General features: G+C 37.5%; 1 protein-coding gene across 2 annotated transcripts in view; it reads right to left on the minus strand.

The window, feature by feature from the left end:
* Positions 1 to 6,725: 6,725 nt before the first annotated feature.
* The window catches only part of NOX3 (NADPH oxidase 3), a 34,308-nt gene continuing 25,496 nt past the window's right edge, over positions 6,726 to 15,537 (minus strand). For both annotated transcript variants that reach the window (XM_015823147.1, XM_015823146.1), the window contains 5 exons: positions 14,291 to 14,544; positions 11,959 to 12,121; positions 10,389 to 10,535; positions 9,221 to 9,345; positions 6,726 to 6,852 (listed from right to left, as the gene is read on the minus strand). In XM_015823147.1, coding sequence (XP_015678633.1) covers positions 6,726 to 6,852; positions 9,221 to 9,345; positions 10,389 to 10,535; positions 11,959 to 12,121; positions 14,291 to 14,544 — 816 coding nt within the window. The remainder of the gene's footprint in view (positions 6,853 to 9,220; positions 9,346 to 10,388; positions 10,536 to 11,958; positions 12,122 to 14,290; positions 14,545 to 15,537) is intronic.

Raw genomic sequence — 15,537 nt, forward strand, 5'->3', positions numbered from 1 at the left:
AACCTCCAGTGTTGGAGCACCCACAGTTTCTAGGATTAATGTACATCATGAAAGTCATTTGCAAACGAGATGAGCAACTATATAAATTCAGTAAATAAACAAAATTAATGAAACACCCCAAAGAATGAATGGAAATAGCATAAAGAAAGAGGATGTAAAAGATTCAGTGAAACTGAAAAAAATTTGCTACAGAGCATCATAGAGTTGTGCAGAATTATGCAGTGGGAAGTTTGAAAAAGTTACTTGATGGAATAATCACGTGGAAGAAGCTGACAAAAAAATGCATCCAAGTGCAGGCTACAAAAACTGAGACTGGGGCAAAGATATAATGGAATGTAATAAAAAACCCCATTAAATTATAAAGATGAAAAATGGCAGAGAAAATGAAGAGCAAATTCTATAAAAATAAAACATTGGAAGTGGGTGAAGAGGGATGAACAAAGGAGTATAGAGCACAGTGAATGGAATTAAGAATATATTTTTTAATTGGGATAAAACTATTTGGATTGAAACTGAAATAAGAAAAGGTTGAGGAATAAACCACCCCCCAAATGATGAAATGGAAGTACTAAATGCTATGAAAAAGTTGAAAAATATTAAATTTGCAGATGGAGATGGCATAACTGGAGAAATATTAATATATGGAAGAGGCTTGCTTGTGAGTGTACAACTTGTTTAGCATGTTTATGAAGACGACATACATGCTTAACAATTTTGGTTAGTAGTCCCCTATATAAACAGATAACAAGATTGAATGCAAAACCTATATGGAAATTAATTTGTTAGTAGTGCCCAGGAAGGTTAACTACATACGTTAACTTGACTTTGAGACAAAATTTAATATTTTTGAATGCCATTTTTTTGGAACTACTTATATGTTAGAGGAAAACAGACAGCTACACAGTGGAAATGGATTCTTAGCTTCTTGCTATGAGTCTAGTCCTTTGACCACAGAAAGTCAATTTATACAGTAAACTGAGGACTTGATTTTAGTTATTATTTATGAACAATTTAAAGTGGTAGCTATACAGACGGATATGGTTTAGTGCTAGGTACCTGGCTTGATAACATCAAAACTGATACAAAGATGAACATCCAACAACTGAAAGAAGCTGTGCTCAATAGGGTAGCATGGAAGGCTATAAAGTCATCAAGAGTTGGGCACAACTGAATGGTTAAAACAATAACACCTGCAGGACCACATCTTCTCATGACATCATGTTGATTATATCAGTGGAAGCAGCTGATTGTCCTACGTTGCCAGGAAAGAGAGGAGAGCCAAAGTCCAGAAGGATGTTTTTCCGGTGATGTTTTTCCAGGGAATGCCCCCCCCCCCATTAGAGGTTCTTCAATCTCCAACATTGTCTGCCTTCCAGAAAAGGCAGAACTTTTCCAGAGATCTTGGGGGGTCTGATGCTGTGTTTGGGAGTTTTTAATTGTACAGGTAATCCTCGACTTAAAACGGTTCATTTAGTGATCATTCAAAGTTACAACAGCAGTAAAAAAAAGGGACTTATGACCATTTTTCACATTTACAACCGTTGCAGCATCCCCATGGTCATGTGACCAATATTCGGTTGCTTGGCAACTGAATTATGTCGATGCCTGGGGTCATGTGATTCCTTTTGTGACTTTCTTATGAGCAAAATCGATGGGGAAGCCAGATTCACTCAACAACTGTTTTATTAACTTTATCGCTGCAGTAATTCACTTAACAACTGTGGCAAGACAGGTCCCAAAATGGGGCAAAATTCACTTAACAAATGTTTTACTTGGCAAGAAAGATTTTGGGCTCAATTGCGGTGGTAAGTTGAGGACTACCTGTGTGTATGTTCTTATGTACTGTTATTCTGTTTGCTATTTTTTGAGCCGCCAAGAGTCTTTTTAATGTGGCAGGATATAAATTTGATTGATAAATAAAGAAATAAAAAGTTGCTTAGAGCTATAGATCATACATGCACAATCATTGTGAAAAATGATCATTCTTTATTGAAAGTACTATATAAAACATTATCAATCCATGAATGAGAAGCACTTATACACATATATGCTTGCTGCTATTGTGGTGCTTTCTTTTTATTTTTAGTTATTGTTTTATTCATCTTCTCTTTATTCTGTTTTAATAAATAAACCAAATGAACAAAGTGTGCCTGGAAAGACACCTGTGAGAATTCTAATGGAAAACATAGGAGAGTAAATTGGAGGAGAAAAAAAAATCATAGGAAAGTTAGTGCAGCTTATTACTGGGCAGTGATGTGCAACCACATCTTTGCTCTTGATCAGCTCATTGAGAAAATGCATGAATATGAGAAATAACATATCTGTATATTTGTTGGTTTAGAGAAAGTATATGACAGAGTGAAGAAATTTAGATTAGGGAATGTTTTGGGCAAATATGGAATTTAAATTGAAACATGCCTGAATGCAGTAAGAGCAGCATATGATGGAAATAAAGCATGCCTGAAATAAATGAAATCTTTAGTGAATAGTTCATCATTGAGCAGGGAGAAAAAGTAGGATGTGTGATCTTTCCTTGGCTGTTTATGTATTTACGATAAATAGTTAAGCAATGCTTGTAATCATGAGTTGTCGGTTGGAGGACGTGAATGAGTGCATAATTTTGTATTTAGCCAATGCCATGTTGTTTGAGAATCTAAACAATTTGCAGCAAATGTTAGATGGATTATATCATGCAATAAAAGCATGGAGGAGAAAATTAATGTATCATACCCAAGGTAGAAAATGGATTGAATTATTGTATTTTATAGATGTGGTGAAAATTAGAGCAAGTTAATGAATTATATACTTTGCTATGTTTACTAAAATATGAAAATGGCTTAAGTAATATTAGAGTTAGGATGTAAATGCTTGTAGAAAGCAGTGGGGTACCTGTGATCAGCTACAAGGAATGAATTACATGAAAAAAGTGAAAATGAGCATGCTTCAGCCTACTTTGTTCTATGGGAGTCAGAAGTAGTTGTATCAAGAGAAATATAACAGGAAGTTGGATGCATGTAATTATGCATGCACCTTAAACTCTTTGCTACTAATACCCCCAGAAAGCTATAATTTGAATATTTCAATTTTTGTGTACAGTTAGAACTGATCCTTCCTACATTGGCTTTGATGACAGAAAACAAAATAGGCAATACTAACATAAATGAATGGCACACTTATTTTCTGTCACATAATTTGATGAAATGCAAGTAATTTAGCAGATGATAGATACAATTATTGGAATTATATGGTAATTTTTCATGTTTTGAAATATACATATTTCACACACACACACACACACACAAACATATATATACATATATATATATACATACAAATGTATGTGTGTGTGTTTGTATGTGTGTATGTGTATATATATACAATGCATGTATTCTCCTATTATCTTAGCAAATGTGTAAAAGGTTTTTTTTTCCCCCAAGCAGGTTACTCCACATTCTTTTCCTATTATCCTTTCTGAGTTTGGCAGCATCTATAAGAAAGTGATCTTCCTTCGTTTGAGTGCTTCAACCTTGCCTATCTTCCTTCTTCTATTTCTCTCTCTTTTTCTTAGACACTTATCCCGATGCCAGTGAAATTTGCCTCTTGCAGCGATAACAGTTCTGTTCTTCACTGAACTACCAAGAGGGCTCCAAAGGCATCTTCTGTCGCATAGCACAGTGATTTGCAAAAGTGAGAATAAATCAAAGCAGTGGGGAGAAGCCGTGCTGAGCCAGAAGGAAAACATTAGATCTTGTTGCAGGAGACACACTAAGTACTGATTGTGCAGAAATGGGGGGCAAGCAGGAAATAGTAGTATAGGAATATAATGTTGTTACTTCCTATATAGAACCATCCAAGTAATCATTCAAGATCGGCAGGAAATGATAATGTCTTTTCTTTTATCGAGCAGCAGTGGATAATAGTTTCCATACAAGCGTCCCATTGTTTGATCTCTCTCTCACACACACACATACACACTCCCTCCCTCCCTTTCCCCCTCCCTCTCCCATATCAATATATATTTAAAATGTGTCAAGTAACTCTGAGGCTCAGGAAAGGGGAATCGCTTTGGGGCAAAGTCATACAGATTCACCCATCATTTGTTTCATGGTCCCAGTCTATGGCCTACATTAATCATTTTTACATGCACACACATCTATGAAAACTATTTGGAAATAAAGATGCATCATCATACTACAAAAATGTCTTTTACCTTCCTCATAAATTCAGGCCCTGAGTGAAAGACTGTAAACTGTGTGTGTAGCATTCAATAATAAGTTTTTAGTTTTTTTGTGGATTTTTGCTTGTTTTACATGTTTGCTGATATACACATACTGGTCTCTCTCTCTCTCTCTCTCTCTCTCTCTCTCCCTGTGTGTGTGTGTGTGTGTGTGTGTGTGTATAATGTTGCCATTTGTCTTATTCACCTTGTAATACAAATAGGATATTTTATACTTCAGATTTTATTGCATACATCAATAAATGCATTATCAGATTTTCCCTTCAAGTGAAACCGAAATGCCTTTATTTTATTTAGTGTAGAACTCAACTGCGGCCAGGTATTCATTTCTCGGATTTTCCATGGTTTTATTTCTTTTCTTTACTCTTTGAAGCAACAATAAAACTTGATTGAGAATGGCACGTTGCCTATATGTATTCCACCTAGTTTATCAGTAATCCTGCTTAAAAAAAAAAGAAGCATTTACAGTGAAAGCAGAGAGAAAGCAGGAATGGAACAGGGAGACATAGAAGCTGAATAGTCATGTATGTGTCCCTGGATCCCTGGGATCTCCAGGAAGGCCTAGGAAAGACATATGGCTTATAGACAATAGAGTCCTAAAGGAACCAATAGTCTGGAGGGCATCTTTCTATGATCCTACATGTAAAGCATGGGTCCCCAACCACCGGCCAGAAACCGGGCCGTGCAAACAAGCGAAGCCCATCCGTGGGATGCAGGCAGCATGTGAAACCACGGCCCCTCCAGTTAGCGGAAAAAACTCTCTCCATGGAACTGGTCCCTGGTGCCCAAAAGGTTGGGGGCCACTGATATAAAGAAAAGGGCGACGTGATGGGTCAGCAGTTAAAGTTGCTGAGCTTGTCAGCGAGAGAGCTGACAGGCTGGGTTGAAGACCTGAGCTCCATGAAGGCAGAGATAAATCCCATTATTTGCCCAACTCCTGCCCACCTAGCAGTTTTAAAGCATGAAAATGCAAGTAGATTAATAGGTACCACTTCAGTGGGAAGGTAACATCATTCTGTGTGCCTTTGGGGTAAAGCCATGCTGGCCACATGACTAACAGAAATTGTCTTCGGACAATCTGGCTCTCTGGGCCAAGAAACGGAGATGAGCAGTGTGCCCCAGAATTGGATATGACCAGACAAGGAAACCTTTACCTTTTTTTTTTTTTTTACATGTAAAGGATCTCAGTTACATCCCTTCCAAAAAAGGATGGCCCAACATTACAGTACAAGTAGTCCTCGGCTTATGACCACAACTGAACCCAAAATTTCCATGGCTAAACAAGGCAATTGTTAAGTGAGTTTTACCCATTTTACGAGCTTAAGTGTTATGAGAATCACTGCAGCTGTTAAATGATCATTAAACAAATCTGGCTTCCCTCATTTCATTTTGCTTGTCAGAAACTGGCGGGGGTGGTTACAAAGGGTGATCACATGACCAGGGACTGTGCAACTGTCATAAACATGTGACAGTTCTCAAGTGCCTGAATTCTGATCATGTGACCATTGGGGATGCTGCAACAGTTCTAAGTATGAAAAACAGTCCTAAGTCACTTTTTTCAGTGCTTTACAGTATAAGTTCGAACAGCCACTAAACAAACAGTTGTAAGTTGAGGAGTACCTGTCGTATCTCCATTACCTCCTTCTGATCCATTAGTGATAAGCAAGTCTAATAAATCTAATCTCATTTACAAATGATATGCTGGTTACCTGGCTGATAAATGTCTATCTTCTTTAAAAAAATAGTCGATACTTCTTGAATCATTTTGGGATGAAATATTAATCGGTGTAAATCAAATTGATTCCCCTTGGGTGGCACTATCAAATATGTTAAAACTGAATTCCTTTTGGACAATTTTAGCAAAACAAAAAGGCCCCTACCTTGTTTTGAATGGAAGATAGCTACAAATACATCTCAAATGATCAAACTGGATTTTATTATATTATGATCAGCAATATTTATGTTTTGATGGCAGGCTGCACATAGATACAAAGTTACAGAAAAAGTTCATACTTTAAAGTGTATGGTATATATTTAGCTTTGCAGATAGGCTAAAATATCGAGAGAATACTGGTGATAGCAGAGACTGTCTTCAGATATGTCACCAGCCCAGCTGGTAAAACCAGAGAGTCTTCTTATACTTTTCCTGAGATGAAATCTACATGCAAATTGTGTCTTATTCAAAGCTAATTAAGAGGCAGAAAACTTAGTCTTGATGTCTATGTTTCTGCGTTATTTTATTTTTTTTAAATTATACTTCACTCTATTCCCAGAGGGCTCTTATTAATGATTTGCAGGAAATAATAAAGCATGCAGTCTATGATCTAATAGGGCATAATATTTAAGAATTTAAGATATTTTAAAGTATAAGCATCCATAGTAATAGAGATATACTATAAATTTACTAAATAGCAAACACTAGCTTCAAAATGATGCAATTCCATTGCTCCAAGCATGCAGTTATCAGCTATCATTTTTAAAAGAAGTTCTAGAAACTTTCCTTGTTATAATAAAACTGAATGCCTCTTGGATCAGTGGATGAGTACCGATTGCACATTTTTTGAAGACTCCGAGAAAGAGTTTTAGATCCACAAAAGAACACACCAACGCGGTTGCTGCAATAAAAATCAAAATTCACAAATTATTGTTAAGAACTTTCCCCTTGACTAGGAAAACTATACATATGTGTTTGAAGCAGGAGATTTGAGAGGGATCTGTGAAATATGTGTTATGCATTACATAAGGGGTAATGCAGCTAACAAGAACATAATACTGAAATGAATACAAACATTACCAGAAAAATAAAGCACAATAATATGGCTGAAAAGGTACAGTAATATCTTTGTGTCAGTAAAATACAAAAGAGGCAACATTTAAAAACCTACAAGCAATGAGTTTCTTGTAAAAAAAAAAGCTTCCACATCTTCCCAACCCAGGAGAATATCACTGCCTACACAATACATTAGGACATTATTATGGAAATCATGATGTGTTATGACACGTGACACTGGCTTTTACACTGTCTTGACTATCAGTGAACCATCAACATGTATTACAGGATGTTTTTTTGCAGTGACCCCAAATTTCTAGAAATCCTTCCCAAAAAGGAGACAAGGAAGAAACATCACATATTTATCAATGTTTAAAGGATTTGCATAGTTTAATTTTAATTGATAGTATGCTCCAAGCTAGGTTTTTAAGTTTCTGAGTTGTTAGGATGAAATTATTTTTAATTAGAATGATTGTTTTTAATTCTATTTTTTTAAAAAATTCTACAGGTATTTAGTTGATGTTAATTGCTTTCAGGACTTTGCCTTTGAAGTTATTTAAATGTTAGTTAGAAGAATAATCATGTGTCTGTCAAGCTTTCCTGCGGAGAGAATTTCACAATTTTGTTATTGGCTACACCTATGGTAAAGGTGTAGTCCACATTTATTGATCAAGCTTTGAAATGGGTATCTAAGCTAAGCTTTGGAAGTTACAAGAACACAAAATATGTGATGTCAGTTTTATCCTAGAGCAGGGGTCTGCAACCTTTCCGGGATCACAGCCCAGAGGGAAGGAGAGCAGCTTCCAAATGGGCCGCGTAAACCCTCCTGGTGCTAGCGGCCCCATTCACACCCGCATGCATGCACAAACAGACCTGCGGGTGCTAGCATGAGTGGGGGGGAGTCCGTGCACTTACGTGCGTGCACCGACCAGCCATTTCCATGGCCCGCTGGCCAAGAGGCCATGCCTGGTAGTGGGCTGCCGCCCATAAGTTGGGGACCCCAGTCCTAGAGTCAATCCCTGATTGTTAGGCTAGTTAGAAATATTATAAATACAGACAATCCTCCCTGCAATTTGGAACCAGCAACTCAATCACTAAACAGTGGGGCATTAAGTGAGACGCCGCATGACTACACTGACTTATGACATCAATTCCAGCTGCAGTCACAAAGTGAATCACCATCGGTCATTAAGTGTGACATCACATGACTGTGACTTACAACTTCCTACTGGCTTTGAGTTGCTCATTGGAAGCTGGCAGCGAAGGTTGTGGTGGTGTTTATGTGTCCATCTGACACCGTGACTATCATAAATATATCCTCTCTGCCCAGCTCTCAAATTGTGATCACGTGACCCTAGGGATGCTGCGACAACTAAAGCTTTGATGACCTTTCGTAAGTCCTTTTCCAGTGCCATCATAACATGGGATGATTGCTGAATTACGTAATGTGGTCTGCTGAAAGTAATGGGTTTTACTCCTGAGCAATCACACAAGGTTTGCCCTAATTTTTTTCTTCGTTTTCATATCTTAAAAATAGTCCAGTTCTTTCTTCCTTTCCATGGCACCGATTTTAAATTTTGAACAACAGATAATTGAATATTGGGGTCTGATAAGTAATTAGAACTATTTTTCTTCCTCTTTTCTGGTTGATGAAGTTAGCAGTTGTAGCGATTGCTTCAGAACTCTCTGGGAACAAAGAAGCTTTTCTAAGGCTTTCCTAGACCAAAATAACCAACAAAACCCCCTCCCCTATCCTCTGGTATTCAACTTAGACCTTTCAAGCTGAGATGAGCTAATAACATAATAGCATTGTCCTTACATCCACAGCCAATGAGACTGGGGAACAAACACATCCTTGTACATTCTAAGAAAAAAGACCTCACTGTTTATCTTTTTAATAACCATTTTCAATGAAAATTAATGTTACTTTGTCCTTTGTGTTGAACAATAATTGGATTGAGGTTTTCAATTATAGCTGGATAAATGCCAAGAAGCTGAAATACTTCTAAACATTAGATTTTCTTGTTCAAAAATTAGATTTGATTGGCATTGCCTGACCAAGATTTCTTCCTTGAAACCATTATAACACATAAATATGCTTTTAGTATAAATATCCAACTTAAATATATGAAAGAACAAATTTCCTTCCTAGCTTTCTATGCCGGGAAAAACATAGCATGGTAATATTGTCATTAGTTGCTAACATGCCTTACCCAGGATGATTTTCTGCTATTTGTTTGAATTCAATGTCCCAGTTTGGTCTTCCATAGCAAGTTTTCTGTCTCAAGCCAGTAATTACATCCACTTTTTTCTCGTAATGCAAGGCAATGTGAGTAGCCTATATTGCAGTGGATCAAAAAGTCATTGTTTTAGAATTAAGAAGAAAGAGAATATCACTACTGGACAGATGAATACGTAGCTATAATGAGAAAATATCATGTATTTCCCACTCTTCAATTCCTGCCCAGGTTTTCTCCGAGGGTCCCGCAAAGACTGCTCGGAGAACAGAAGGAACCAACTGAAAGCTATAGAGAGATGATAGGGAGGGAGAGTCTCTGAAATTTGGGTTCATTCTGTCAACTTTCAGTGATTCTGTTTCCCATTTCTCACTTCCTGCCAGTCAGCTGGATCCTCCAACTGTGAGAGGATTCTTTGAATGGGAGGCTCTTGGAGGAAGGAAAGAGCAGAGAAGTCTGCTTCCATCCTTTTCTGTTAGAGGCACAGCTTAATCCATGTAAATGTTAAAACATCATCCAATATTATGATAATTGAGTATGACGGCCCAAATGTTCTCCTAGTCGAAATGCCACTGACTGGTGGAAGCAGCATCTGATGTGAATCTGTCCAAACTCATGCTTAGGTTTCTTTAAAGGCAACTTCAAGTGTTTCCTCGTTCTCCAGCAATGGGGTTGACATTTATTTCATGTAGTCTCATCTATCAATCCCCCCCCCCAAAATAGCATGTAGGAACTGAAGTACAAGCCGTGACACCCGTACTCCAGCACCATAAAGAAAAGTTCAGTGATATCAGCAGATCGAGGGAATTGGTGGCAAGTTGAGCCTCAGGATAAAGAGGAGGGAGAAGAGAATGATAGATGAGATGGGAGGAAAAAGGCTTTGGAGAGCAATCACAGATCTGGGTACTCCTGCAGTTATAGAGACCTTTGGCATTAAACCTAGCTTTGACATTTGCTTTGGCATAGCTGGGACTCTGTGACACTGCACTGGGAACAGAGTCTTTCAAAAGGCAAATGTAAGTATGATTCATTTTAAGAAAGCCACGCTTGATGCGATTAAGCCTTCATTTGATTACTGTTCCTTAGGCTTGCAGTCCTAGAAAATAAGATGCAGTAACTCAGTCCCAGAAGATTTCATTTATACCTGACTTTCATCCCAGTCGGTAAGAAATATGTGATAGCTCAGAAAATAGGCTTTCCCTTTCTTAGCCATTTGTGCTTCCAGCAAGCACAGGAGATCAGCAAACCACTCAAAGGCAGATGGATCTCGGCAAATCCAATAGAAATAAACCTGTCAAGGGAAAGTAAAACAATTCAACCAAGTGCAAGCTTTCACTGGGCATCCTGTATGGCTCTTAAATTATTTATTTGGAGATAAGTGGCTAATCTTATAGCCTGCTACTGTGCTCAGGTTTAAAATTTATACTTGATTTTCTAGCCAGCCCTGACAGTGCAGAGCTCTGTTGTTTAATAATGTACTCCAGCAGTCATTTGTGTATGTTTTCAGTTGATACCTTGAACATCATGCTTAAGGGGATGCTCTTAATAGTTGAGCTTAAATGGCTAGTGGTAATTTGACGGTGTAGGCAGAAGTGGGTGAAGTGTTTACAAAATCTTATCATAAAATAAGAAATATATTTTTGAGATTATGCAGAGCTCTTTTCATCTATGATTTCAGAATGAATGAATGAATGATGATGATGGATATAATGATAAAATGACGATGACCTTTGAATCAGTCATGATTCCTAGTGATTGGCTGGATAAGTCCATACAATTTTCTTGGCAGTATTTCTCTTGCTTACCATTGCTTTATTCCTAAATCTGAAAAAATGACAACCCCAAAGTCACCCAGATGGATTCAAATATAAAATAAGTCTAGAACTCTCAATCTCCCAGTTTCTAGCCCAGTACCTTTAATCATTAGATAAAACTGGCTCAATAGCAATTCTTACAACTCTATAAGGCTGAACATTTCTGCCCCATCTTATACTGAAGCTAAGGAAGGATAATGGCTCACTTCAAGCTATCTAATAAAACAAACCTGAGAAAACATAGAAATTAGGGCTTCCCTGGATCTCATTTACTATTTTTAGTCTAAAGCTGATTCTGGTCAGGAGGCACAGTTGTCAAGGTAGACAAGTATACCAAAGGATGGAGTAAGGACAAAAGCTAAATTTGATATGTATAACAGTGCATACAGTTGAGACAATTATTTTCAATATTCATAGGGAATACATTTTTCTATCTTCTGTCACATTAAACCTGACAATATGGTATTTGGGGGCTCAGCACAATTCATGGAAATCTTGCTGACGAAGGATAAGAATTAGTTGCAATAGATAGTGCTTGCAAAGGCAACACTGAAATAAGTCTACCTCTTTTACTAGCTCCAGGATGTTATGACCTCAAATATTAGCTGAAGAAGAATAGCAGGGTCATTTCTGGTTAGAATTTGGATAGGATGTTATCAGGTAATCTCACTAAGAAGTCAACATAATCACACCCCAGAGAAAGTATGGGTGGTATTATTAATAAAACAGCAAGACATATTGATGTAATCACCAGTAGTTAAGCTCAACTGGAAAGAGACTTTTAACAGGACGTGTCACTAGGTGAGGCTAAGTGGAGCACGTTTTTGACTAAATTATCTCACCTGCAAAAAGTTTAAAGGTGCAGTTATAGATGAAATTCGTAACCACAATGTGACTTACCTTTTCCACACTGAGTTCTATATTTGGATTGCAGTTCTTATACCAAATAGATTTCAGAATGGAAGCGAAAGGAGTGACTCCTATTCCCGCCGCAATGCACACACTAATTGAATACTGAAAGACATCAGTGACTGCAGCTCCCAAAGGCCCATCCACAACAAGTCTGCAATGACATCCCATCTAATACTTACAAAATGGTAACTTTCAATATTTTCTCTGAGTTGGTATTAGAGACTACAGGTAGTTACAACTCAATGTACAACCATTCGTTTAATAACTGTTTGAAGTTACAATGGTCAAAATTTGGACACTTGGCAACAACTGTCATGTATTTATGATGTTCGCAGTGTCCCGAAATCATGTAAATCACCTTTTGTAATCTTTTGACAAGTAAAATCAAGGAGAAAAGCCAGATTCACTTAACGATGTTACTAACTTAGCAACTGTGGTGATTCACTTAACAACTGTGGCAAGAAAGGTCAAAAATGGGGCAAAACTCCCTTAACTGCCTTGCTTAACAATGGAAAGTTTGGGCTCAATTGTGTTTGTAAGTTTAGGACTACTTGTACGATCACTTTGGTTTTTATGTGATAAGTGCAGTGGACTGTTGTTATATCTGTCCCCTGAGATGGCTGTCCCACTCTGTCTCTAATGTTAAGGCCATCCGATGTGACAATGGCACTAGGCACTAGGATCCAGGATTAGGGAGACACAATAGCTCTGCCTCTACTCTGCTGATCTCTTCCAGATGTCCGAAAAGGAGTTAAAATTGTGCTCATATGGAGAAATATATTTGTCATCAAGAGAACATGACTGTAGCTTTTCTTCAGACCTCACATCTGAAAGCATGGAAGTAAGAGAAAAGAAATGTTAAAAAGAGGGCTGCAGTAAACACAATCCATTGTTTCTTCACTAAGCCGCATTTTAATCATCAGCTATACTGCTCTTTCACAAGTTACAGGTAATATAGTCCTTGTATAGCAACCAGTATTAGGACTAGCAACTCGGTTGTTAAGCAAAGTGGCTGCTAAGTGAAACTGTGACTATGCTTAAGATCTTACTGCAGCTTTCTTTTGCTTTACTGACCTGTGAAGGTTGTAAATGTGAGGATTGGTCATAAAGTTACTTTTTCATCACTATTGTAATTGTAAACAAGGCAGTCATTAAATGAGAGTTCCTATATTTTGGAGACTGAATCCCTTACTCAGTGGATTAAAAATAATATCACTAATGTGCAGTGCTTTTTTTGTAAAAAAAAAAAAGGGGGGGGCAGAACTCACACATGTCATACAACCCGCCTTGCCTACCCTACAATGTTCCATCCCAAAAAGGTGCCGGAACTCCGTTCTGGGCGTTCTATGACAAAAAAAGCACTGCAAATGTGACATGAATTAACCGGATTTGGACTTAATTCCTTTGGATCCTACCTGAAGCAAATCTGGGATTAAAAGGCAGATTCATCAATTAGGGTAATATTAGCTAACCTGACTTGTATTTCTCTAGAAATTTAGTTAGGCATCTCTACAACATTTCCTACCAAAGCTTTGAAAAGGGGATATGCGGGCTGGGACTTGGGGCTTTTTCATACAAACAGGCCTCCCTTTTATGCAAGCTAAAAGCAATTGTATGGAAACATTTCCAGATAATGCTGAATCAGGATCCAAAGGAGACCTGTTTATCCACATCCCACAAGGATTCTTCTCTCCCCCCCAAGTTCTCTGCTAAATTGTGGGTACAAATTCATAACAGTTAGGAAAGAGAAACAGTGTTGTGGCAAAATTGGAAATTCTATTGCCATAGAATAATAGACTATGCAGAACAGTATTGCTTTAATATTAGGGCCTTGCATATTGAGATAAATATTCTTTTCAGATAAAATCTCTCCCTCCCCACTCAACATAATAACAAGCTTTGGAGTAAGCTTTGGTTTCTGGGACTGATAGCTTTTTTTTTTACCAGACTTATTTCCTCTTTCAGAGTGTTGTGGAAGTGCCTGATTCAATAAGAAAATGAAGTAGAAGGGTCAGAAGAAGAAATTTAGAGATTAATAAAATCTGATCTAAAGGGAGATTTTGGGCATACAGCCTTAAGCAAATTCTTAATGCTTCCCCTTGAAAAATGTGATACTTCAAGATGCTTACTTTGGGCTGAATCAGACTTATGTCAAATTACATGTGAAGTCTTTTTTAAGCAGTGCCATTTAAATAGTCTTCTATTATCTATTTTTCCTACTAGTAACATAGTAGATTTGGCTACATTTGCAGTTAACATTTGATCTCGGCATCTTCAGATAATCAAAGATGAACAGCCAAGCCAGAAAGAATTTCCAGACCTTGGCAGTTTCCAGGGTTCCTTATATGCTTCTTCGTAGGCTCCAAAGGCCTTGAAAATGGCTTCTGTCCAGTTCCCAACTGATCGTATGTGCACACTAAAGAAGTCATCTTCAGGAGCTGAAGTGAGGGTGAAAGGATGCCACTCTAGCTGGGAGATTGCAGGGCACTGGAGGAAGATGTACTGCCCAGGCTCCATTTTAAAGGCACGCTTCTTCAGCTGAAGCTCTAAGACCCCAGAAGAGTGAGACACCACCTAAGCAAAATGGCAACCAGCATATTTTAATTATTCCATTCGTCAGCAAGGATTACAAGAAGAGGCAGATAAGCTGGTGAAGGGTCATAAGACTTGAAGGACAGTCATTAGGCTACTTCTTTTGACCTTCAACCTTGTCTGACAAGAACATTTATTCACATTTTGCATTGTACTGTATAAACAATAATCATGACATGGAAAGCACTCGTGAGTCAGATTATTGAGTGAAAGAAATAGAAGTTGCCCTGTTGGTGCAAAAGTATTCATTTATCTTCATTTGATGGGGCCACCAGATGGGAGTCACCTGAATTCAGACATTTATTAAAGAGTAACAAAGACATTCAGAATATTCTAAACATTTCCCACATTTTAGTTATTCTGATCATTGGCGGGTGTAATAGTGAGTATTTTGAATTCTCCAACCCAGATTTGATAACCCAGCCCTTTTATCACTGAAAGCACTATTGCCAGAACCAGTGGATTTTATCTAGTACAATGTTTCTCAATCTTGGTAACTTTAAGAGGTGTGTACTGGCTGGGGAATTTTGGGAGTTGAAGTTGACATCTCTTTTTTTTTTTTTTTTTCAAATTTTTTTTTTATTATTTTCAACATAAGAAAAAAAAACAATCACAGGTACATCACAATTGAAAAAACCCCCCCACCCCCCACCCGGACTTCCCAAACCTAATCCCAGGATACTATTCAACTAAAAGTAACCTTATACTAATATCCCTAGCTCCACAAAATATAATTCTACATAAATAGGTGAAATATATGTATATATAAAAAAAAGAAGAAAAATTTTTTTTATCTAAAAACCTAACCTATATTCCACCATTCTATGCTTATTTTGAATATAAACAATCCATCTTCTCCATATTGATAAAAATTGTTCATTTGAATGATCCTTCAAATAAGCCGAAATCTTTGCCATTTCAGCAAGATGCGAAACCTTCACTCTCCAGTCCTCTATTGTAGGTAAAACTTGACTC

Source organism: Protobothrops mucrosquamatus, unplaced genomic scaffold, assembly GCF_001527695.2.
Source record: "Protobothrops mucrosquamatus isolate PMUCROS unplaced genomic scaffold, P.Mucros_1.0 scaffold1784, whole genome shotgun sequence".
Classification (NCBI taxonomy): domain Eukaryota; kingdom Metazoa; phylum Chordata; class Lepidosauria; order Squamata; family Viperidae; genus Protobothrops; species Protobothrops mucrosquamatus.